General features: G+C 41.6%; 1 protein-coding gene across 2 annotated transcripts in view; it reads right to left on the minus strand.

Moving 5' to 3' along the window:
* Positions 1 to 24280, minus strand: part of celf2 (cugbp, Elav-like family member 2) — a 62354-nt gene that overhangs the window by 25775 nt on the left and 12299 nt on the right. For both annotated transcript variants that reach the window (XM_016662041.1, XM_016662042.1), the window contains exons 2-4: positions 17120 to 17168; positions 12118 to 12252; positions 6155 to 6234 (exon numbers count right to left, since the gene is read on the minus strand). In XM_016662041.1, the coding sequence (XP_016517527.1) occupies positions 6155 to 6234; positions 12118 to 12252; positions 17120 to 17168 (264 nt within the window). The remainder of the gene's footprint in view (positions 1 to 6154; positions 6235 to 12117; positions 12253 to 17119; positions 17169 to 24280) is intronic.

A 24280-nucleotide genomic window follows, 5' to 3' on the forward strand; every position in this document is an offset into this window, starting at 1 on the left:
AAACTTCCTGTCTGGGTTTAAACACTGAATAAAGGAACCATATCGATTTGAAATTAAGTTTCTGAATTATAAACCACAGAAAGTCAACTTCAGTGAATTTCGGATGAAAATTTGGACAAAAACTCCCTCAAATTTTATTCTTTGTTTGCAAATTTTCTCAAATAGTTTCATAATCTGGATAAAAAGAATAATTATTAGCTCTCAGTCATCAGTAAGTTGTGACACTGTTCGCATTTAGCTGCAGTTTGCAACAACCTGCGGCTAATGTTTCTATTCTCCAGAAACATTTCGCCCTGAAATGTTTCTAGTGAATAGAAGCACATCCAGACGGCAGATGTGGAAACTTTCAGTGTATTAATAATCTCAGAAGTTAAGTGTTGGCTTCTTTTAAAAGTCCCTGAAACACAGAAAGCTGACAGGCTTCATGTGTGATGGGCTAATAGCACGCCGCGGCGGTGACTGGCAGCCGGGGCGCGGTGGGCGAACGGTGCGACAGCCTGTCGTTTCAAATCCTACTGAAATAAGCACCTGGGTGATTGTGGCATCCAGATTTAGATTCATGTTACTCCTGCATGGATCCAGTGATGTACACCCTCTGCAAGGTCACAAACTTTAAATCGCTTTGTTTTTAGCCTGGAGCTAAGCCCTTCACTTTTTAAGGATATCTAGAGATCCATCCAAAGGCTGAAGGACTTCCAGTGTTTAGAGCTGAACCTCAGGATCTCATTGTTTGCAGATGATATTGTTCTTTTTGTTCCGAGTGTTGGTGAGTATTAGAACCAGAATCTGATTACCAGTGAGTCTCTAACTATGTTTCCACCTAAACGTTGTGCAAATTTTGAGAGAATTAGATTCATTTCCTTCTTCTGGTTTTGAAAAAATCAAATGTTGACGCTACGAATGGCTGCAGTAAACAGGAAGTAAAGGTAGCAAACTGGAACGAATCTCAGAGGTTTCAGGAATGTGGTCTGGAGACGCAGGCAAAGAAACGCAATCTAACGCATGCTAACAGAGGAAACAGCTGATCAGGTGTGAGGTGAAAGGTCACTACGTCAAAACTTAAACTCTTTTTCTGGAAAAGCCAAAACCGCCTCTGGCCAGTGCTTTTTTTGGCTAACTTGAGGAAGTTATTTAAAATTTTCCTGCTTCTACAATGAATTCAGTATTTGGGGACTTGATCATGACTTATGGCAGGAAAAATCATTAAATGGACAAAATGGTTTAAATGTAAAAACAAAATCGCTGCATTTCAGCTGTGGATCCATTTATCTGGACTCTTCTGAAAAGATGAGCTTTAAAAAGGTAAAGCAGTAATTTATTCTGAAAGTCCTGTCACTATAATCCCATCAGCAGGTGGATCGTTAAAACGTTTCTTATAGAGAGGTGAAAGAGGTCAAATGGAGGTGATGAAGTCAACATGAGCTGCACAAGACTCCACTGCAGAAGGAAAAACAGCAGCATCTTTAGGAATATACATAATTAGATAAATGCTGGTGTGTCTGTTAGTTTTTATGATTTTTTAGACCTTTTCTGTCCTGCAGAAGATGAAACATTTAAACGCCACGTGGATCTGGAGGTAATTATCCCGTCTTTCACGTCCCGTTTTGGGTCAGGATCTGTTTACAGTGAAGTTTAATCTCCTGTCCGATTCACGAGAGATTAAATATCTGAACTTTTTCCGTCTCATTTATTTACCACTCAAACGGCCTCTAAATGTCAAACCGTCTCAGCTGCTGCCTGACGTTTACATGAACTCACCGATCCCAACATACAAACATGGCGACTGCATTTTACTTCTCTTTTACCTGACAGATTAACACCAAACAGCACACAGCTGCCAAGTGAAGGAAAATAATTCATGGTTTCAAATACTTCTGAACAGAAGCATCATCAGCCTTTGGTTTATTTCCTTTGTGCCGATTCCCTGAGCCACCAAGAGCGGAAAAAAGGGAGATGTTAGCATCTGTGGCAGCGGCTCCCACTGTCCACATCAACGCATAATAAGGTATATTTGGTGTTTGAATCACTAAAATAGGAGGTTATCAGTGTTTTTACGCTGCAAAGTCACAAAACTTTACCAAATACTTTTAGTCTAGATTCTAGTGCAAATATCTCATCACACAAGTAACTTTTCAGTTATTTCACTAATAACACGGTAAAAGGTCCTGTAATAAGTGAACTAATTTAACAGCACTAGAACTTAATTAATATTAAGAAATTAAAACAATCTCATATTTATTGAAAAGTTACTTGTTAGTTTTGTCTTATTTCAAGTGTACTAATTTATTTGAACTGTAGAAACTCGACAGAAAATGCTTGGTAAGACGTTTCTGTCGTAGAGTTCATGTACTTTAGCTGCTTGTGAGTGAATTTCATTTTTCTTTAAAGACTTGCAACAACTCTTTTGTATTTGCAAACATGTTAATTCTCCATTTTGAAGGCTTTGTGTTGAGATAACAGCCTGAGTTTATAAATGTCCAGCCGTGTGAAAGGTTAGCATAAAGTCTGGCAGAGGATGATTGGAGAGTTCGTCTGGATGTGCGTTTGCTCCTCTCAGCTGCTAATTTAACTCGGATAATAAATACAGTCAGTTGGCAGTAATTTCCACCAGCTCTGGCTTGTGACACGTAAATCTCCTTCGGTGTTTTTTACCTCGGCTCTGACTCCATTGGTTAGAAATCCTCCCGTACTCTGATTAATCTAACCCCATGTTCTCCCTCTGCTGTCATCCCTCAGTCCCGTTTAAACGTCTTCCCTCTCACGCTCCACTTAAGCTCTTCTTTAAGTGCACTTGAACATTTCTGCGTTTCGGTGGGAAGGAAATGGGGCGCGATCATGTGGCCTTCATGATCATAGAAATAATAACAGAAAATATGAAACATGGTAGAAAGATCACATCCAACCTCCAACACAACTAATTCACTTTTCTTTGTTGTGACATTTTAAAAGTTTGCACAAAATTTGCATTACAAATGAAGGGAAACAGCTTCTGTTTCTTATTGTTGAGTCATGACCTCTGACCTCTGCAGTGAAGCTTGCAGAGATTTACGTCTGGTTCACATAGATAAAATAATAAACCACACAGCGAATAAAACTCTTAGCTACAACAGGTGCAGATTTCAAACCGGAAAATCTCGCAAAATGTGTCTCGACCAAACATGAATTCAGATGAAACAAACATGGTGATTAAACACGATGTAGCAAATATTCAGATAATTGGGGCATCGCTAAGATAGTCAGAAGAGGAAAAATTGAAACAAAAATCGGCCTAAAAATGGAGGCCAGCGTTCTCTTGGAGTAATTCCAGGAAGTCAGCCAAATGTTTGAGATGTTTTCGCCTACTTCATGTTGTCTGTCTGGCAGGAAAAGTTTTAATGATTTCTTCCCACGAACGCATTACTACTGAATGTAACTCATTTCATTAGCTGCATTTCCACTGGCCGTAAAATTTGTTAAATAAATTTGCTTAATGGAAATGAAAGAAAACTCAAGTTTTCTGGTAAAACGTTTTTGCGTTGGGATGAGACGGATTTCAAAATGAGAGTGTTTCACAGAACTGAAATGGAAACTGTTTTTTTCATCACGAGTCACATGATCAACAACCAGATGTTGCTACTGACGGAAATGACGAAGACGACGACAGGAAGTAGGACAATGATTTCTTATTCACGTGTGATTTTCTTATCTAATGTAAACAATGTAATGTGAATATCGATAAAGTTTTGTGCACATTTGTAGTGGAAACGCGTCTAATAAGAGCTGATTCAGTTTTCTGCCGACTCTGCTTGATTTGATGTGAAACACTTACATGCAACAAACCGTTAAAAGCCGAAGTTGTCGATGCAGATCAACAGAAACTCTTCTGGGTCGGTGTTCCTTTAGATGTGCCTCAGTGAATTACCTGCTTTCATTACCGCCTGACATTTAGCGCGTGCGCCGCGGCGAACCTGAATGCCGCATGGTAATGAGGACGGATGCGGCCGTGACAGAGCCGTCGACGGCGGCAGGACTCGTGACACGCGGCGCGGACGTGTTCGCCGGCAAACATCACGATGCGGCTCCATGTCGGGGCTGCGAGGCTGCAGCAGCGCCAAGACAATAACCAAACTCTATTTACCAGACCTCATTCCCTCATTCGGACCCAAAGTAATTACTGGGGAACATTAACAAACGGATGCGGCAATTTAGCTCCGCCTGAGGCCAGACAGCTTGTTTTCAAATGGAAATGAAGGTATTTTGCTATTGTCCACTGCAATATTGTCGTGTTATGGTTTGAGGCTTTATTTTTCCCTCTTCCCCTCGTGTGCATGATAAAAGCGGCGGTGTTTACCGGGCCAATTGTTGCGGACGACTGCTCAGAGCGAGGATAATTCTGGCTTAACGCTAACGCCGCCGTCGGAGGACAGCGTCACGAAGACGGACGCGCCGCCGCTGCAAACACTTCGCTGATATCTGAGGTGTGACAGCGAAACGGGAGAACGGCGCCTTTCCTCGCAGGCGGAGAGCGTTTTCCCCGTGTCAGGGTCACAACACTTCAATAGCAGCCGTGATTATCATGATCAGCTGTAATGAGGGCCTTCAGGGTGAGCGCCACTCGCTCCTGTTCCTTTAACACAGCCTGTTATTACCACTTTTTGTTCCTTCGCTCTGACTCACTGCAGACCCGTCTTGTAACGTGTAATTCTCTCCCGATAGCGCCCGTCACGCTGCCCCCGTCACCGACCTGACGAGCCCGGTGGCGGCACCCCGACACGCCGCACAGCACAAAGGAGCGCCGCCATTACGGCCCGCCGGGGTCGCCTGATGAGGGCTACAACAATGGCGGCGGCTCGTTGTCGCAGCGTGACGCGAGTCTGGGGGAGAAACTCTGGCCAGAAAAAAATAAGAAATATGGAGGCGATGTTTGATCCTGATGGAGCCTGAAAATGAATCCAGCAGGAAAAATACTAAAAAGATCATCTGATTTAAAGTCCGAGTGTTCAGAAAATGAATTAAATGTAAATAATTAAGAACAGAAACTGATTTTACAAGTTAAATTAAACTTGTTTTGGTTATGCCTGTAATTGCCCTTTCTGTTACCACACTTTTTCCTTCCACTCAACTTTCTGTCAATACAATCACTCTGAGCTTTTTTTTTTTTATCACCGTTGCTTCAGTTTTTCTTCTCCTGACATTCCTGTGTTTATTATTGGTTTATTCATTTTTAAGCAGAATTATTGTTTTAAGTTTGAATCATCAAACTCTTTGACTCTCATTCTGCAGGAAACTAGTTTGTTTAATAAACAAGTTTTAATTACTTTTCAACAACCAGCTAATTTTTTAAAGTGAAATAAATAATTAACAGCATGAATTTCACATTCAGGCTTTAAATAACATGAATAATGTTCAGTAATAAAGAGAAAAAGATAAATAAGAAAAACACTTAAAGAATGACTCATCAAACCTGTCAGTTCAGAATTAGTTCAATAAACGATTCGATGAGAAAAACTGAAATATTTCTCATGTTTGCTGCATGAAAGGAAATGGGCAGAAAAGTCAATTCCCTGAATAATTTTTGTGAGCATTTTATTTTAAAACTACGATTTCAAACCAAATTTTCATGTTAGATTCTCTCTGCGACACACTGACAGACTTATTTACAACAATGTCAATGAACTGAATAAATAACATCAGTTTGCAGGGATTCTGGCACAAAAAACTAGGAAATAGAAAACAGAGGAGGCGACTTTTGCTAACGGATAAATTTGCTACTGATAATTTTTTTCTGAAAATTTGCTAGAAAAAATGTTTAATTTTGAGTTTAATCTCAGAAACTTTCAAGAAAATAACTTAGAAAATTCTCAGGTTTTAAAAGTAAAAAATGTGCAAAAAAAAAATTCAGAGTTTGAAAAGTTTAAAAAAAAATTATTTTTCTGAACTTTCAAGAAAAAACTGAGTTTGAGAATTCTGAAAAATACGGCTAATCAGACATTTTGTACACAAATGTCCTCCGTCTTGCTTTTATCTAAATATCGGTAACACGCCGTGGTAACTGTCTCTACATGAGTCGCATTTCAGACGCAGTTATTGAACGTTTTGCTGTGTTGTGAGATGCCGTGCTGCGTGCGGCTGCAGGTTGTTGAGAAGAAACAGAAGCTGAAGAAGAGTGGCGTACCTCCATGGTCTGAGACTGGTGCATGGCTTTGATTGCATTCTGTGCCATGGCTCTGGTGGAAAACGTGACAAACGCACAACCTGCAAGGAGGGAGGAGGGAGGGAAGGATGGAAGGACAGTGGAAGGGAGGAGAGGGGGGAGGAAGAGGAGGAGGAAGACAAGAAAGAACAAAAACAAGACAAAGGGTTGGACACGTCGTCGTTATAAAAAGAAAAACAGATTGATACAGAGAACATGTCACAGGTGGACAACATCGTTTTCAGTGGCTGGAAAAACGAGCATCATGACATCACATCCTGCCCCCCCCACATGAAACATCAGAGCTGCAGGCCTTCCTCACCTCCGTCCTCTTCCTCACCTCTGAATTAGTCAAACCTGAATTCTCAGCGTCTCTCTGAAAATCTGCATTAAACCTTTTGAATTTATTTCACTGGACGCCTAAAATTTTCTCTTTTGTTCGACGGGAAGAAAGACGAAGGAGCCGCGGGGCGCCGGCCGTAAAACCACAGGGGGTCGTTTTAAATCAGAAGAGAGGAGGAAGAGGAGGCGTGGCCATCTTCCTCCGTGATCGGCGCCGGTTTCAGCCAATCAGCACGGCCGGTTTCATGGCGGCGCGTTTTCTGCAGGTGAGGCGGGAAGCGCAGCCGGTCAGGGAGCGACGAACGGAGACGATGTGAGAAGAGCTGCAGCAACACGCTAGGCTAACCGTATGCTAAGTCAGCGAGCCGAGTTAGCGCAGCCAGGCCTGAGGGCAACACACACACGCACGCACGCACGCAAACACACACACACACAACGGTAAAAGTATTTTGGGGGATTTTATGTGCCTGACTGAAACTGGAGGAAAACATTTCACGGTTTTCAACATGTTTTAATTGTAAAAATCTGAAAAGTGTGGCGGGCCTGTACATTTAGTCAGAACTCAGAAGAAGAAAACAAATAATTCAAAGGAGTGATCAGAACCGTTTGGTTTAAGACTTTAAAGACGTTTTTGTGTCTGTGAAATGAAGGTCAGTAGCGGTCGACCTTTGTCTCTGTTTTTGTTAAACAAGCTGATATTTTCCCCTCTGGATTTCATCTCGCACTGCATCCTGAAATGTTTCTCTCCACTTCCTGCCCTTCCTCTGTCAGAGCTGATCACATTTCAGCCGTTAAACGTCGGGCTGCAGCAGAAGCAGCAAGCGAGGCGCTGAAGGTCGCTGGATTCTGCAGCTCTGACCCACTAAACAGTCGCCGTCCTTTTTCTGAGCTGAAAGGTTGTTTGAAAGCAGGTCACTCCATCAAATGATTCAGAGGCCTGCCTATTTTAGACGAGCATCATTTAACGGCTGCTTTTCCAGGAGAATGCTGCAGAAGTAGATCACTGCTGCAGATGTGGCTCCAAACTGGTCCAAACTGGTTCAAACTGGTCAAAAACTTGTCAGACGCTGCAACTTTCAGAAACGCACAGGAAAAAAATGCAGATTTATTCTGTTTTTGCTTCTTTGTCCTACATTTTTATGTCAGATAAAACCTGATTTAATCCATAAAAATCAACCGAAGTGAAATGATCAGTCCTCAACCACAGAAATAACTTTCACAGGACCCGTCTGACAACACGAAGTAGGCCACAGAGAAACTAAGGCACAGCCTCCAACTGTCTAAAAGTTGCAGTTTTTCATTTTTGCACAAATCCTCCATTATTCATGTTAGAAATGTTCTATGCTGTTAAATGTTGTATTAAAGATTCTAAATAATTTGTTTGTGTACCTTTGCTGTTAAATTTGTTGTTTTTCTTCATTTGAAACTGTTAACACTTTATTATGGAGGAAATTTTCATGGTAAACTGATTCGATAGCAGCAGTCAAACATGGTGGTGGCAGTATGGTGCTCTGGGGATGATTTGCTGCTCAACTTTCAGCCTAAAACTCAGCAGGAAATCCACCCAGAGTCTGAATTTAAACATTTCTGCATCTCTGATGATTTTTCACGCAGCTGTGTTGGCTTGGTTGGATTTTTCTCTTGTTTTCTGAAATCCTGCCGATCTGAGCTGGTTTTCTCCAACGGGAACTTCTCCCCTGCTGACGCTGGGTTCATGAATATTGAATCCGGTTCTGAATAAAAGCAACTTCCCGCCTGCTCGGTGCGCGTCTTGTTTTCTCCACAGTGCAGAGACGGGGACGAAGCCGGATCGCTAAAAATACCTCGTGGGCCGCATTCTGTCGTCAGCGGAGCGCCGCGCAGTCCTTTAATGAAAGTAGGGTAGCTCCCCAGGCCCAGCCATCCACTGGTGGTGTGATCCATATTTTATTAATAGCGGCGCGCGCGGCTGATTGATACTGTGAGTTTAAAGCGAGTTCTGCTAGGTGGGACCGCGGGCCGCTGAGAGTTGCCAGCTCAGAAATCCTTAAAGACCGATTTATTTCCAACCTGATTAGAGGTGTTTATTGACCGGCCAAGTTGGGCCGCCAGCGCTCCGTCTCTGACTCGTGTCAGCCGCTAAGTGGCTTACATCGGCTCGACAGAAACCAGGATTTGGCCATCAGGTTTGAAATATTCATGAGGACAAAAGAGAGGAGCAGAAAAGGGGATGGAAGACAGAAACAAGGAAAGGGAGGGAAGGAAGCGAAAAGAGGACAAATCGACTGAGGAGTGGATCTGGGACAGCCGGGGTGAATTTAAAGGTGGAGCCGTTTAGTTTGGACTCAAACAACTTTCAGACGAAAAAATAAAAGAAAATATTCGCAACGTTTAACGAGCACAGAAGAAGATACAGGAACAGCGACAGCTCATAGGACGAGAAGAGGAGAAACAGGAAGAGATTTCCATCTCACCACACAGAAACCACAGAGGGGAGGATGGCTGAGGTCAGGGGTCAGAGGTCAGGGTGGGATGGGGTGGCGTCATAGCTGAGCTGATAAAACGGGTTGTTTCCCTTTAAATGGAGCCACAGGACGGGAAGATGCATCTCAGGTTTGAGCAGCAGAGTATGTTGGGGCGACCATGGAAAACCATTTGTACCAAACCAGATCTGGTGGAGGAGGTATGATGCTGTGGGACTGTGAGAGAAGCCATCAACCAATCACATGAGGTTTCTCATGGTTTCAGCTCACATACTGCACTCATCTTCCTTCACATGTGGCACCAATTAAACGGAAAACAAACAAACTTCATCAGTTTATGTTTAACTCCAGGAAGTCGTGATACAGAAAGAAAAAACTCAATAAAGTCACTAATTTCAAACTCTTTGTTCCAGATTTGAACCATTATTCTTTAAGACTGAACTAACAATCCAGAAACATTGAATTTGTTGTGGTTTTTCTGTAATCCACTGGCTTCAGAGGAGCAGATTCACCAATCAACACGGTTCGTTTTGGATCTTTGACCAGTTTACTTTACAGAACTGGTCCAGTTTCAACCGTCTAAGATCAACAACAGTCCACCTGCTGAAGGACAGCTGTGGCCTCTGGCACCAAGATGCTAGCAGCAGCTATCGCTATTAGCCGCTAAAGCTAGCGACCTGCAGCTGCCAACACATCCAGGAATCTGTCTAATTTCTTATCTGATTTCTACAAAATATGGCAGACATTAGAGACAGCACTTTCTACCCCATATCCTCCTCTAGGGGGCAGAGTAGAGCACATTTGTTGGCCTTGTGTGAGTTTGCTGGTGGTAAATTTGGACCGTCTCCCCAACTTTCCCTCCAATCAGGAACCACATGGTAGAAACTTGGACTGTTTTCCAAGCTTTGATCCAAAAAGGTTTGGGAACAAACCAAAAGGTTCTCTCTTCATCTGGAGGTTTACTTATAGATTTGTGAATTACAGAAAATCTACAATAAATTCAAGTTTGGTCACAAGATTCTCTTTTTTTAACCTGTTGTTGTATTTTAGATCCTGGCTGATCCGACTGCTCGGTGGGTTTTAAATCCACTTTGGTCCAATTAAAGGAACAGAGTAACTCGGGTGTTTTTCTGGGATCTGAACAGTCTGGATGCCAACTTTGGAAAAAAACTCCAACTGAATTTTGTGTTTTTCTTTCATTTCAAATGTAAAACTACATTACATTTGGACCAAAATACGTCATTTCTGATTTTTATTTTTTACTAAAAATATCAGTTTTCCTTGAATAAACAACAAAGTTATGTGACATGTTCATGAAACAAATCAGAAACTGAAGGATGATTTGGACAGCAACATTTAAAGTGTCTCAAGACGGAAGTGAAGAGCTTCCTACTGGTTTCCAGTGGGGCTAAACTGGAAGGGGAAGGATGGGGATGGTGGTGAGAAAGTGGGAGGAGAAGGGGGGAGGGGTGAGCGGGGGGGACGAGGCCGAGAAAGCAAGGAGAGAAAAAAAAGAAAGTGGTGGGGAAAAGAGATATACAGCCAGAAAAGGAAGCAGCAAGTGTTGACAGTGAGGAGAAGAACCTCCAGCCGCCGCCGCAGGGTAAAGACCTGAGACAAGATGGCCGCCGTGTCACAGCTTTAGAAATATGTGCAGAAAATAATGAGCAATTCTGACAAACTGCAATGACTGTGTCTAACCAGTAGGAGGCAGCAGCGATAACAGAGGAGGATAAAAACAGTTTTTATAAGTGAAATGTAAATAAGCTGATTTTTGCAGAAATCAGTTTAATGTTCTTAAATAAATCTGGTTTCAGTGGATTCCAACATAATCACGGTTCAGAATGTCTATTTTTATAAAGCATATCTAAAATATTAGAAACAAAATGCAGATTGAGAAGCTGGGAGAGAAGCTAGTTGCTATTGGCTGGCATTTGGAAAGCAGCCAATCCGGAGGCAGCATTCAGTTTCCTTGGTGCTGATTGGTTGAAACACCAACAGCAGAAATAAGTAGTAAGTAAATATTAGTTTCTCCCGCTAAAACAGTTTCCACTGAGTTTATTAAAGCGTATTAAGGCATGATTAGTGTTTAAACTATAAAAACTGGACGTTAGAAGAGCTTTAGATGAATCATGGGACTTCTAAATGAAATTCATGGATTTTTATTCAGAGGATATTATGAGAATGGATTTACTGCCTAAGCAAGCCACACTTTTCAGATATTTGTTGCAAGAAAAAAGTCAACATTTCTGTTGATCTGTCACAAACTTTATTTGATGGCTGTGAGTGAACAGTCTGCTCGGCTTCCTGGCCTCAGCCAGTAAAGGTGAGTGGGTTTGGAAACCAGCTGAAATGTTCTCCTCAGTTCATAAAGTCTGAATTTACTGGAGAGGAAACCAAACTCAACGTTCTCCAGATGATGAAACACATTCAGCTCAACATTTCTAACGTTTCAAAATAAAACGACTCCAAGCTTTTCAGTTTGACTCGGTTGGTGAGACTAAAACTTATCACGACTCGGCTGCAGATCTAATGACCAGAGGAGTTTAATTCTGAACATTTGGAAACTTTGGATAAACCATGATTAGCTGAAGATTCTACATCAATAATTAATAACTTTAAAGTTTTAAGTTATTGATCTTTTAGAACGTTTTCTTGCATTATTAGGCCTTAATTATTATCATGTCACTTGAAAATGGTTTGAAAACAAAAATATTATCGTTTATTGCGATAACTTCTGGGAAAACGTGTTACCGCTGGAAACAGAGAGATGGGTGGAATAAAGTTTCGTTATTCAGAGATGCTTTAATGGAAATGAGTCTGGTTGCTCGTCTTTGTGGTTATCATGATGTTCAGCATAAAAATCCCTTCAGACCTTATTTAGTCTTTAACCTGCAAGCGTGAAAAAGTTTCATAAAGAAGTGGGCGGATTATTTACGTGTCTAAAGCTCAGAGTCTGGTCCAGATTATCACCTCAGATATGAATCTATTGTTTCTTATTTAACTTTAGTTTGTCCCAGAAGCAGTTCTCCTTCTCTGAGGCGGGCGGCCATCTTGGCGAGCGGCAGCAGCTGGAGGCCCGTCAGCTGATTCATCAGCATGAGGAGCTGCAGGATGGAGGTGAGTCAGAGTGGTGGGTACCTCTGCTGAGCCCGTCGGGCCCCCGGAGGATCCGGCACTCCTCGATCTGGCCGAACGCGGAGAACATGACCCGGATGTCGTTCTCGTTGCACTTCTTCGACACCATGCCGATGAACAGCTTCCTGTCTTCAACAGCTGCAGGGGAAGAAACATTTACTGGATCATTTCTCTTTAAAAGGTCCAGATCAGTGCTGGGGTTAAATAAGTACACCCTGTCCCAGTTCTACACACGGTAACGTTAACGACCCAATCCAATTATCAAAGCAAAAACACACAAACATACATAAACTGTCATGGAAACAGTTTCTGTAGAACCGCTTGAGTCCAACTCTTCCTGAAGTTTCTTCTCTCTGAAAGTCCAACAGCATCACCTCTTCAAGTTGATGTCTGGACTTTGACTAGGCCACTTAAATTCAACATGCAAACTGAAACTATTTTCAGTTCTCCCTCTTGAACTGAGTTCCTAAACTTGTTTGGGATTTAATCCTGTCTGAGATTAAGAGCAGAAACAGTTTTAGGTTTGAAAACAATTTTTAAAATCAGGTTAAAATTAGGATATCTGATGGGAATGTGTGGAATAAAACCAACTAAAAACCGGAATCGAATCGTTAGAAACTGAAAGATTTCCATCTCTGCTGACGTCCAGATGGCTCTGAACACAGCAGGAACATTTTTAGCGTTTTCTTTAGATCGTCCCGTTAATCGTTACGTTTGTGGGAAGGAGAACTCGTTTCCTCTCTGCAGAGCGACCGACCTCAGGAAGTTCAGAAACGGCCCGATAACCTCTCCTTTCAGAGCTGCTGATCCGTTAACGAAGCGCTTTAATTAGCCGCTCCTGGGGAATCTGTTGAAGTTAAACCGAATCTGAAGCTGACGGTAAATAATTAAAAAACTCAGAACAAAGAAAAAGGTTGAAACAGAAGAAAAGTTAAAAGAAATGACAGAAAGAAAGAAAAAAGAGACTTTGTGTGTTTCATCATGCTGTGATCGATGTCTGATTATCACTTCAACCCCGAGACTCAACCTGGTGGAAGGAGCAGCGGCGGCGGCATGCTGCGGGCCGACGGCGGCGACGCCTTCACTCCACATCCAGCGTAAGGTTAATCCGATTCATTTTTAATGAGGAAACTGTCAGCTCCTTCCACCAGGCCAGGCAGATAAGCGCTCGCTCTCTGGGAAATCAATAGCACACTTGTTTATTTTGCTGTTTGACTCGTTTGTGTGTTTAAGGAAAAAAAAGAAGAATCAACAAACCGACGGGATTCGCTGTCGAGATAAGAGGCGCTTTAAGAAGCCGTGGCTGCTCTGCGGGCGGCGTGTCGGTGTGTGTGCGCATCACTCCAGAGGATGATTAGCACAAGTCTAACAGCAATGTAATTAATTTACTCTGCGTCGATAGAGGGGAAGGAGAGCAGATATCGTTACAATTGACTGTTTCTGCTCGGCGTTCGAGGCGCGCCGGCAGGCGGCGAGGCGATAAGCACTCATGGAGACGGAGTCAGCGTTGCATTGTGGGAGAAAGCTTCAAGAACCGCCTGCGGACCCTTCAGGGGAGGAAAAACCTGAGCCGTCTTCCTCCGTTTTCCTTACGGTTTCCCCATTTTCCCCTCTCCCGCTGACTGAACTGATAAAACTCGCCGCCGCCGTTCGTCAGCGCTAAAGCAGATCTAACAGCGGGTTTATTAAAGGTCGTTTCTGTTAAACGGTTGGATACGTATCCTTCGTCAGGCTCCATATTTCACCCTTCCAGCTGCGAGCCACAGCTTTTTATTGAGTTCCTCCCTCCTCGCCCCGACAGTTATGTCTTATAAAGTCACAATTCGCCATATTTCAGTGGAGCGGATGATGGCTTTTCTAAGGATTCCTTTCTTCTTCTTTTTTTTTGGGTCGTGCCGGCAGAACTTTGGGCTCCTGATGTGCCGCCAAAAAGCAGCGGCATCAAGTCGAAGCCCTTTATTTCCAGCTCTGGTTTTATAGCTTTCATTATCACGTTCTGCTCAATTGCTCAGCTTTAAGGGTCATTTCATCAAAATTACAGAAACGCACATTTACTCCACTTAGCCAGGCAGATAAATTAGATGTAATTTGCCAAAATTTCTATCTGTCACTGATATTTATCATTTTTGCCTAAAAAGTTAATAAAAGTCTAATTTGAGGTCCACTGTTTATCCAACCAAAGTAATCATACATCTGTTCTTGTGAAATTAATTATTATTTTTCCTTTTTTAATCTTTTAAAGGATTAAAATCAGATTTTCTGTAAAGTCTGAGCGACGACAGGAGCGTCTCTGGCTGAATGTTTCTTTAAATCATTTCTGTTTGCAGCTTCTGAATAATAAACAGAAACTTATGTTTCTTTGTTGTATTGTGTTGATAAATTAACCTGCATTAAAATCGGACCAGGCTCCTTCTGTCCCAAACCAGAAGAAAAAAAACTTTACATCAACAAACCTGGAGCTCAAGTTTCAGACTAATAAGAGGGACATAAGTTTTAATGTGGAGTTAAAACATAAAAATGGTGATTATGTTGGTTTATTGGACATTTAAAGGAGCAACAACAGAAATTTAGAGCAACCAGCTTCATTTGGCCTAAACAGAGTTGACTCCTGGGATCATTTTGAATTTTCCGCTGATGATATTATAGTTTATTTTGCACTGAATACCACAGGATGGCTCATATTTTTAGCTCAAGTTTGGAAAAACTGGATTCAAATCTGCTGGAAAATATAAAAACATTAAAAATATACATTGTTTTTATGGTTTCATTTGGACTTCTGCTGATTTTTCCACTCATTTATCAGAAAGTAGGAGCAGAAAAGTCGTCACCTTGCAGAAGATTCGAAGTCAGAAGGTCCTGCTGTGCGATTAAAAAGCCCCTCTTTATTTCCGGTTCTGGTTTTATAGCTTCACTATTATGTTCTGCTCAATTACTCAGATTTAAGGGTCATTTCATCAAAATTACAGGAGCTCACTCAGCTCAGCCATGCAGATACATTAGCTGTAATTTGCTAAAATTTCCGATCTCTGCCAATGATATCTATTATTTTTGCCCAATAAGTTCATAAAAGTCCAAATTGAGGTCTGCTGTTTCTCCAATCAAAGTAATCATCCGTCTCTTCCTGTGAAGTTGGTCATTAATAATCTTATTTTTACCTTTTGAATCATGAAAATGAAACATTTTCTTCTTTCAGAGAATCTAAAAATAAGAAAGTCGCCTTCAGGCTTTTCAGAAAAAAAAAAACAGCTAAATTTATAACTTGTAGCTTTTTTGTCTTAACATTTCAAACATGTAGAAATGAAATAATCAGAAATGTGGGTTTGTCTTTATCTCCCTCTGTTGAAGGTTTTTAATTAAATCTATGCCAAGAAAACTTTTTGTCTTCCTTCCAAGTTGTTTCACCTTCAAAAAGTTTCTTCAAACTTTCTGAAATTCTCTGAGATTTTCTGCAGTTATTTCACTCAAATTCACACAGTGACCCGCTGACATCACAGATTTGTTCATTTCTATGCAGACGACGTCCAGATTTATCCACCAGATCAGAAACCAAACGTTAAACTCAGCCTCTGTTTGATGACAATACATCTCAGATTAACAGTATTGTTTTTTCTGTAAATGATAATAAAACGGGGATCATTCTGTCCAGACATCACATCCATCATCTCCTTGACATTAAAATCGCCCTAATTAACAACGTCAAGTCGGTCACGTTCTGTTCACCAATCTGGGGCAATAATTACCAAATTGAACCTCAGGGATTAAAAATAAGCAATAAGAATAATCCATATGGTATTAGAACACTTTAAAACGTTTTATAAAGTCTAACTCATTAAAGCTAGTTGATGTAGTGAAACTACAGAAAGCTCCAATTCTTAACAAAACCAAAAATAAACAATTACCACAAAACTAATTAGCAATTTACAAGTTATGTTGGAATCACAGTTTAAAATTTTACTACTGGAAAAATGTTTCAGTAATTTGAGACAAACTGGAATAATTTTAATATTGAAGTTAGAAAATGTCCAAACATAAAACTGTTCAAATGATCATATAAACATCTGATTATTGCAAGATATATGAGATTATTATTGGTGTTTTTGTTTGTTTTCAGGAGAAATTTAAAGAATTTATTCTTCATCCATGGTAATTAAAATTAAATTGACAGCTTATTGATGGGTGAACTAATAAATACAGGTTTAGATTTTATTGATTGTTACAAGTTTCTGATAATGATTGAGTCGGTAACAGATATGAAATGTTTGAAAATGAGTCATTTTCAAATAAAACAGTTTTGTAAGGTAATTATTTTCTTCTCAGTCTTACTGATTATTTGTTTTTATTTTTAAAAACCTGATTATAAATGTAATAAATATAAGATTATGTCTGTGGGATTATTCACAAGTTTATAATTATCTCTTAAATATGTAAAACTAAAGTTTAGACCTTATGATTCATGCAGGACGTTTTATTTAGCAGATATTCAAAAATAAACCAACCTCTGTGTTACGTTTGATTGATATTTGAAGATTGTCCAGTTGGACAACCAAAGCAGATCAATGGGTTAGAATGGCCTAGTCAAAGTACACAGCTGAGAATGTGAGGGACAACCTGGAAACGGATGCTGTCTGGTTTGACGGAGGTGGGTTTGTTCTGCACAGAGAAACGGGTCGAGTCTGGATGTGAGGATGAAGCGAGCGCCGGCGAGAGGCAGCCGCCGCGGGGAGCGACACCAGTTCATCACCGGGCTAAAACGATTCAACTGGCGCTGACCTCCCTCCAAAGCACCTCAATAATTTATGACACGTATAAGAGAAAAAGATATAGACACAGAAACATCAGCATTTCCTCCTCTATCTCTCTTTTCAGCGTCTCTGCTTCAATCTTTTCTCTTCCCGTCTTCTCTGCAAGTCAAGTGAAGCAGCTATTACCAGGCAAATTCAAAAACAGCTCCTGGTGTGTGTGTGTGTGTGCGCGCGCGCGCGTGTGTGTCCTTGTGGCCACTCACCATTAGATTTCTCACTGTCTGCAGGTTTCATCTGAATAGGGTGATGCATCTGTGGAAACAAAAGAGGGGCAGACAGAAGAAAAACATTAAATATCACCTTGACACATGCATAAATACAGAGCTGCAAAATGCTTCAGCTCCCTCATGTGCAAATTAAATCTGAATATCATTCAGAGGCAAATGTCAACGAAAGCAAACGCTTTGGTTTCTCATAAACACTTCAGTCCGGAGGGCAGGAGGCGTGGAATCAAACGGAGTCATGAAAGCAGCAGAGAGACGCTAAAAAGCAAACAGAAGAAGAAAAAGACGGTCAAGGAAGAGAAGATGAAAAAGGGCGAAAAGACGAAGCAAAAAGAAAAAGAAAAATCAGGAAACAGGCAGAAGCTCAGAGTTACAATAACGTGAATAAAAAAGGTGAAAATCACTTCATTCAGTGATTACAAAGAGCAGAGTTCATCAATATGCTGGTGCTGCAATTATTCAATTTAACTAATAATCCATACAACGTTAATTGTTTATATTTTATTCCCAGGAACACAGAGTTCACCTGAACAAGAACAAAATGTTTAAATTTGGTACACTCTGTTAGACTGCAGATCAGAACTCCATCATCTGCTCCACCTCCAGCTGCTGTGGCTCTGAGTCACACCAACCTGTTCCCCTCCTGGCCTGTGGGGGCGCTGCGCCAAGAACCACTGAAGGAAATGACACAAAAACCTCTGAAGACACTGAGAGCAACTTCCTTCTTCACCAGATGGAAACAAGATGGAGGCGTCAGATTTTAGCGGTTGGAGGATTTCTCTTTAGGCTAAAGACCAGGAGCCATTTCTGCTGCTAGCGCTAGGCTAGCACGTTAGCTTTGATTACATTTACCCAGAATGCCCTGCTCTGTAGTCCACTTCCTGCTTTTGGAGCGGTCTCTGGTCCGCTTGGCGTTCACATTCAAACTGAACCAGAGTTCACTTCAACCGAACCCAGACGGAGATTTGGAAGACCAGAGGTCAGAGTTAGCTTAGCATTCACACCTCACCAACCGAACCAGACCGGGCCTTCTATGCAAACAGACTGGAGTTGGATTAAACGGACTGAACAGGACTGGTGTGAACGCTCCCTCAGCATCGTAGGAACATCTAAGTCTCTCCTGACTGAACAAGCAAGACAGATTATCTGGTGCGACTCAAACTTATTTTCAGTTTTGTCTGCCCTCGTTGAATGATGCCCTGGGTGGTGAGCCACATCAGCGGTGTTCAAATTTTTTATCAAGCTGAAAGTGCTCTGGTAGCCACAAAATGTTCAGTATTTTTCTTCTTAATTACAACAGCAAAAGCACTTAGTTTTTTTGTTTACCTGCTAAATAAATAAACTAAGCACACAATATTTAGACATTTTTCTGCAGACGTGTAAATGAGTAAATTACTGTTGATTTAAAACAGTTTTTTTTTTATCTGGGAGATTTGTCAACAAAAAAAAATACATATATATGTAGCTATGTATATGGATGCTAAATATATTTTTTTTTTCCTGTATTTTTTTTGTGTCTTTAGCAACAAGAACAGGAAGTGACTCACTCCTGCTTTATAAAATGGACGTGGTTAAGACTGCACTGTATTAAAAACGTCTGAATGTTTCTGTTTCCTGTTACTAATAAATTAAATTAAATGCAAAAATATGTGAAAATTTGACCCCAACATTGTTTTTAAAAGTAGATCTGCATCATCTAAAACAAATTTAGACTATTCTTGGCCCATCCAGAATAATTTCCAGGGCCACAAATGGCCCATGCGCCACACTTTGGACACCCATAACTAAAGCCTGCGCTGCTGCAGTTGCAGTCAGATGTGAAGCGTTCGGTAAAGCGGAGCAGCAGCGTGAATATGCTTTCAAACGAAGCGGTTTCTGCCGGATGTGATGAGGATAAAGACGTTTCTGTAAGCAGCGTAAATACTGTCTAATGTACACTTCCATACTCCCATTCATCTCTGTGACGCGCACAAAGAGCAGTTTAATAGAGCCGCATGATAGATGTGTTTTCAGCTCGTGGCTCGTCTTTTATGAAAAAACAAGAAAACACTTTAAGCGATGAGACGGCTTTGTCACCTCGCGCGCCCGGCTGAACCCTCTCCTCTTATGTCCCGTTTTTATTCCCTCCATCTCTCTTTCCTTTATGGGAGATTATGTGGCTGTTTGATCTGCGGAGAGACGAATGACAGTGATTCTCCAAATCTAGCCCGGTATCAATCACACTCAGAGTCAAATACCAGCCGTGAGGGAGTGTGTGTGCAGGTGTGTGTGTCGGCGGCGGTGTGTGTGTGCCCCGTCTCACCCATTACGCCCCTGGGCTCAGTCACGGTGTGACAGAGGGCTTTGATCTTCCAATTCTATCACACACCTTTATCCCAACTCTCCCTCGTCTTGCTCTCTTCCTTATCATCCTCACTCTGACATTTTTTTCCCCTTCTCACTGGCCTATTTCACACACAACACACACACACACTAGATCCACTGATCAGTTCCACGCACCGCCTCAAGGGGGCAGTCAGCTGAAAATTTAGACTGAAACAAATGAACCAAAGAACAAAGAAATCCAAAGATGGAAAAGTATTTGCCCACCTACAGATTTCTCCTGTTTTTACCTTTTAATGTGTTTCAAATAAAACTTTAATAATCAGACAAATAACGTTTGCATCTTTTGAGGAAAATAAGCTACAACCTAAATGAATTGACTAAAAAAAACGTGGACTGCAGTTTCATGAAGCAATAAAAACAATCCAACATTTAGAATTAGTGGTATTACTTCATGATAATTTAAATCAACTTAATTACAGCATCTGCAATTAATTAATCACAGATTAATCAAACCATATATAGAAAAATGAGCAACATTTTCAACTCAAAAACATGTTTAACTGCTAACTTATTGAATAAATACACATCAACAATAAAGGCATTATATATAAATAATATAGTTTTAAATCTGTTCTTTAACCATCAGCGATTCGGGAAGTCCTGATCATTCATGGAGCTGTTTGAACGCTAACATTAGCATTAGCAACATGGTTAGCATTGAGATGCTATTTTAGGCTTAATTAGTCTGGCTGATAGGCTAACTCCGTTTAGCACATCTTGTTCACAGCATTATTTGTTTCCAGTATCCAATCAGAAATGAACCTCCAGTGTGATGAGAAAACCAGCTTCGTCCTCCATCACTGTTAGCTGATGTAGCATGTGCGCCAGTTTCACAGCTGTACCAGAAACACACAAATACAAAGGTTCCAGCTTTACACTTTTGTATGAAGAAAAGAATAAATGCTTAAAAAAATTCTAATTATTTTATTAAAATGAATGTGTTCAAGTCCTGAAGCTATATAAAACACAAACACATTCAGTCCATCAAGAAGAGACGAGCTTCATCCAGGCCCAAACTTCAACAAATAAAACAAGAAATTATTTTAATAGGATCTGTATGACGACACGAAGTAGGCCAAAGTATCTAAAACTGCAATGCACTAAATATAAATATGAACCTTCCCAGGAGGCCGACCCACCAGAGTTACTGCAAGAGCTCATCATCGATTCATGCAGGAGGTCCAGGAGAAAGCAAAGGTCAGAGGTCAAGATTCAACAATAAGAACACAATAAGAACACAAAGACCCGTCTCACATTTACCACAAAACGATCCTCTGGACTTCTGGGAAAATCTGATCGCACAGAACAAGAACAACATGGCTGCTACAGCAGAACACAGTGGTGGCAGAGTGGTGATCTGGGTGGATCTGGATTCTTGCTGTAAGCATAAAGGAGAATGTCTGACCATCACATAGTGAAGCTCACTTTAATTCTGCAGCAGAAAAATGATCAAAACAACTCCAGGTAGTCCACCTCCGAATGACCTAATCAAAACCTTGGCTTCTGTCTGACTGAGATGCAGCATCACCAGGATGGTTATACTGGAAACCTTCCTTTGTTTCTGAATTTAAATGAATCTGCAAAGCAAAAAACTCCAGATATAAACAAATGATAACAGAGTAAATATCCAGTTATCAGGTTTAGGGAGGGGGTCCAAAGTGCGGCCCGGGGGCCGCTTGTGGCCTTCGGACTGTTTTTTATGGCCCCCAACTGCAGTTCAAGAATGACATAAATTTGTTGATGCATTTTCTTGCAATGGTAACTATTAGGTACATGAGGTATTTTACAACCTGGACGTTTATAATAAGTAGAACTACGTCTGTCCAGACTTCGATGCAGCCGAATCAGATTTTATTTAATTTATTAAACAAAGATAAACACAGAAAGTGTTATGAAGCAAAGTGACAAAAATCAAAAGAAAAAAATTTGATGCAAATGTGAAAAATGTTTCTTAAGTTTTGGACCTACAAAAACTACTTCACTTTATTTATTTATAATTTTCTTGGCCTTCAAGTTTTTGATAATTTTTTTCTCCAACCTCTGTTTTTCGGCCCTCACTGAGCTCCGTACTTTGCAGAATGCTAGAAATGAGACATCAGCAGCAGAGACATGGAGCTCCTGCATCAAAGAGAGAAAAAGTGACAAAGGGTCGTAAAAGCTGGACAGACAGAGCGGCGGCGCGGCCCCTGAGGCGGCGCGCTCTGCAGTATGAGTAGCATAAGGACAGATGCGGGGATGTGGATGGGGCTTTGTGTGCTAGCTGAGGGTTGATGCCACATCAAACGGAGGAGAGTCATGTCAAAGTGAACCTGGAAGTCGCATCCAGTCAGTTTTCGTTAATCCATTTCAAAGTCTGTCCTCTGAAGGCAGAAAACAAAAAAACAGAACAACAAAAGGCATGACAGGCTCCGTGGCGCTGCCGTCATTCACTCCTGAAAAACGCCGCGCCGCCGCGCGCCACACGCCGCCCACGCGAACCGAAGCAAGCAAGCGGCGCGCTCCTGCAGCTCAGGTACAAACAAGGAGAACGGCGCTTGGCTTTCAGGCGGCTCCTCCTCAGGTCTGTCTACCCAGAATGCCCGGCGGGCGGCGCCGCCGTCGACATGTTTGATCTCGGTGAGCTCCCGCCGAGACCAACAAAGCAAGGCTCTCCTCCGCTATCCCACAATTCCACAGTGCTGTTTCTTCCTGCCTGGCAGGCCCGCAGCCGCAGCCTGCCATTCATTATGCGCTCAGCAGGAAGCGGCAGAACCTCCAAAGTTCTCGCTGCGCGCAGGCGAACGCCGGGCCTCAAACTGCACCGGATGCTGCGCTGGCATTCTGCTGGAAAAATACAGACGAGTCTCTACGGCAGGGGGGAAATCCACTTCCTGTTTACCTGCAGCTGCCACGAAAAGCTGCAACCCAAACCGGCTTCCTGACAAATCCTTAATAGAAATGATTATAAACCCCCAGAGCTACAGTGGCGGAGTAAGGCCACTGATGATGGACAGAAAAAAAGTAAATTTACACCAAAAAGCTCAGAACATTCCTAGATAAAACAAAAAATGTTCTGAGTTTGAAAAGCAGAAAAATTGCTTGAAAAAATTTTAAATTTCTAGAAAAATGCAGCAGCTTTGAATAGCAGAGAATCATTGTTGATAAAAATAAAAAAGTTTCTGCCAAAAACTCAACACAATTTTAGATTTAATCCAAAACAGATTTAGTCTAAAACTTTGATAGTTTGCAAGAGAAAACTCAGAAATGTTTCGATTAATCAGAAATTTTCTAGAAAGAACATAGAAATTTCTGAGTTTGCTAAATCAAAAATTTGCTTGGAAGAACAAACAAAAGACAAACAAAAAATGAGATTAATCTCAGAAATTTTTTAAAATAAAAATTTGAGATTAATCTTTTTTTTTAGTAAATGTACAATTTTTCTCTTCCTATTTTTTTTTAATCTATAGTGGCTCTAATACGTTCAAAGCCAGGGCAAGATAATTTTACATAATTTATTTGAAAGTGTGGAGCGAAGGGGCGGCAGCTGTGCAGTAATTTCCTGAAGTTTGATTATAATGAAGTTAAAGTTTCTGTGAGCTTCAAGGAGCTGATTATCGGCTCGTCATGCATCTGTGCTGCTCTTCAGCTGAAGTGTCTCCGTTTGTTTTCAATCATCTCCTTGCAGGCTGCAGCATGCGCGGCGGCCAGCGCTGCAGGAAAACACGCTAAATGCATACCTTGGAAAAATCGATTAGGATTTAATTTCCATATTAATGTGCAGCCTGGTCCCAGCTCACACTGGTAATAATGAGCTGCTGAGCCGCCGTGTTGTTACTGGTTAAAACTACATGGCTGAGAATAATGGCTGCTATAAATAGCTTCATTTATCTGGATTTGTGCTGCTTGGACTCAACATTTCCTTTGAAAGAGCAAAATCTGCACTGGTGAGAAATCTGGGATTCTTCAGGAAACGTTTCTGGTTTATTCATAAAAATTATTGCATTTCACCACTTTCAGCTTTTTTGTCATCCTTGTTTTCAGCAGAAATTATTCTGATTAATTGTTTTGATCAAATCGATTTTGAATCAAATGGTGGACCTAAAATTGAATTGTGAGGCAGTAAAATGTTTCCAGCTCTTCTGAAGCAGTTCAGCATCAGACGAACCTGGTTCTGCTTCTGTTGGACCGGCTGATGAACGTCTCCGTTAAGCAGTTCTGGAAGCGCCTCACTTCCTAAATGTTAGCCGTTGCTTCTGGGCTAATGCTCACACACGTCTTCCTGCTCGATGCCGGTGCTTGGAAAGGTCAAAGGTCATTTGGTCCAGGAGCTGAAGGAGCTGCAGCATCTGTGCGCCGGGCGCCGGCCGCTGGCAGCAACCGAATATGAACGCAGACTTCCTCCAACACACACCGCCACCCAGCGCAGAGGGCGCACACACACACACACACACACACACACACACACACACACACACGTTGTCGTCCATCTGCGGTGGAGGTGTGACGGAGCGCCGCTGGGTCAAAGTCAGACAGATGGCCCTCGCAGTCGGGGCTCGGCATCGATGGCGGAGAGCGTCCGAGCTCGCACACGGAGCTGGAGCTGGAAGGGGAAAACACCCAGCAAGGCGTGGAAAACCACACGAATGACCTCCAGACAGTCATCACCGCTCAAGACGCTTCAGAAACTCTCACTGCTTCATCACGTCTCCTTCAGGACAAACACGTCCACCACGCTGCACCTGTTCACCTCGCCAAACAGAAGCATCTCCAGCAGGA

This window comes from Poecilia formosa, unplaced genomic scaffold (assembly GCF_000485575.1).
Source record: "Poecilia formosa unplaced genomic scaffold, Poecilia_formosa-5.1.2 Scaffold355, whole genome shotgun sequence".
Classification (NCBI taxonomy): Eukaryota; Metazoa; Chordata; class Actinopteri; order Cyprinodontiformes; family Poeciliidae; genus Poecilia; species Poecilia formosa.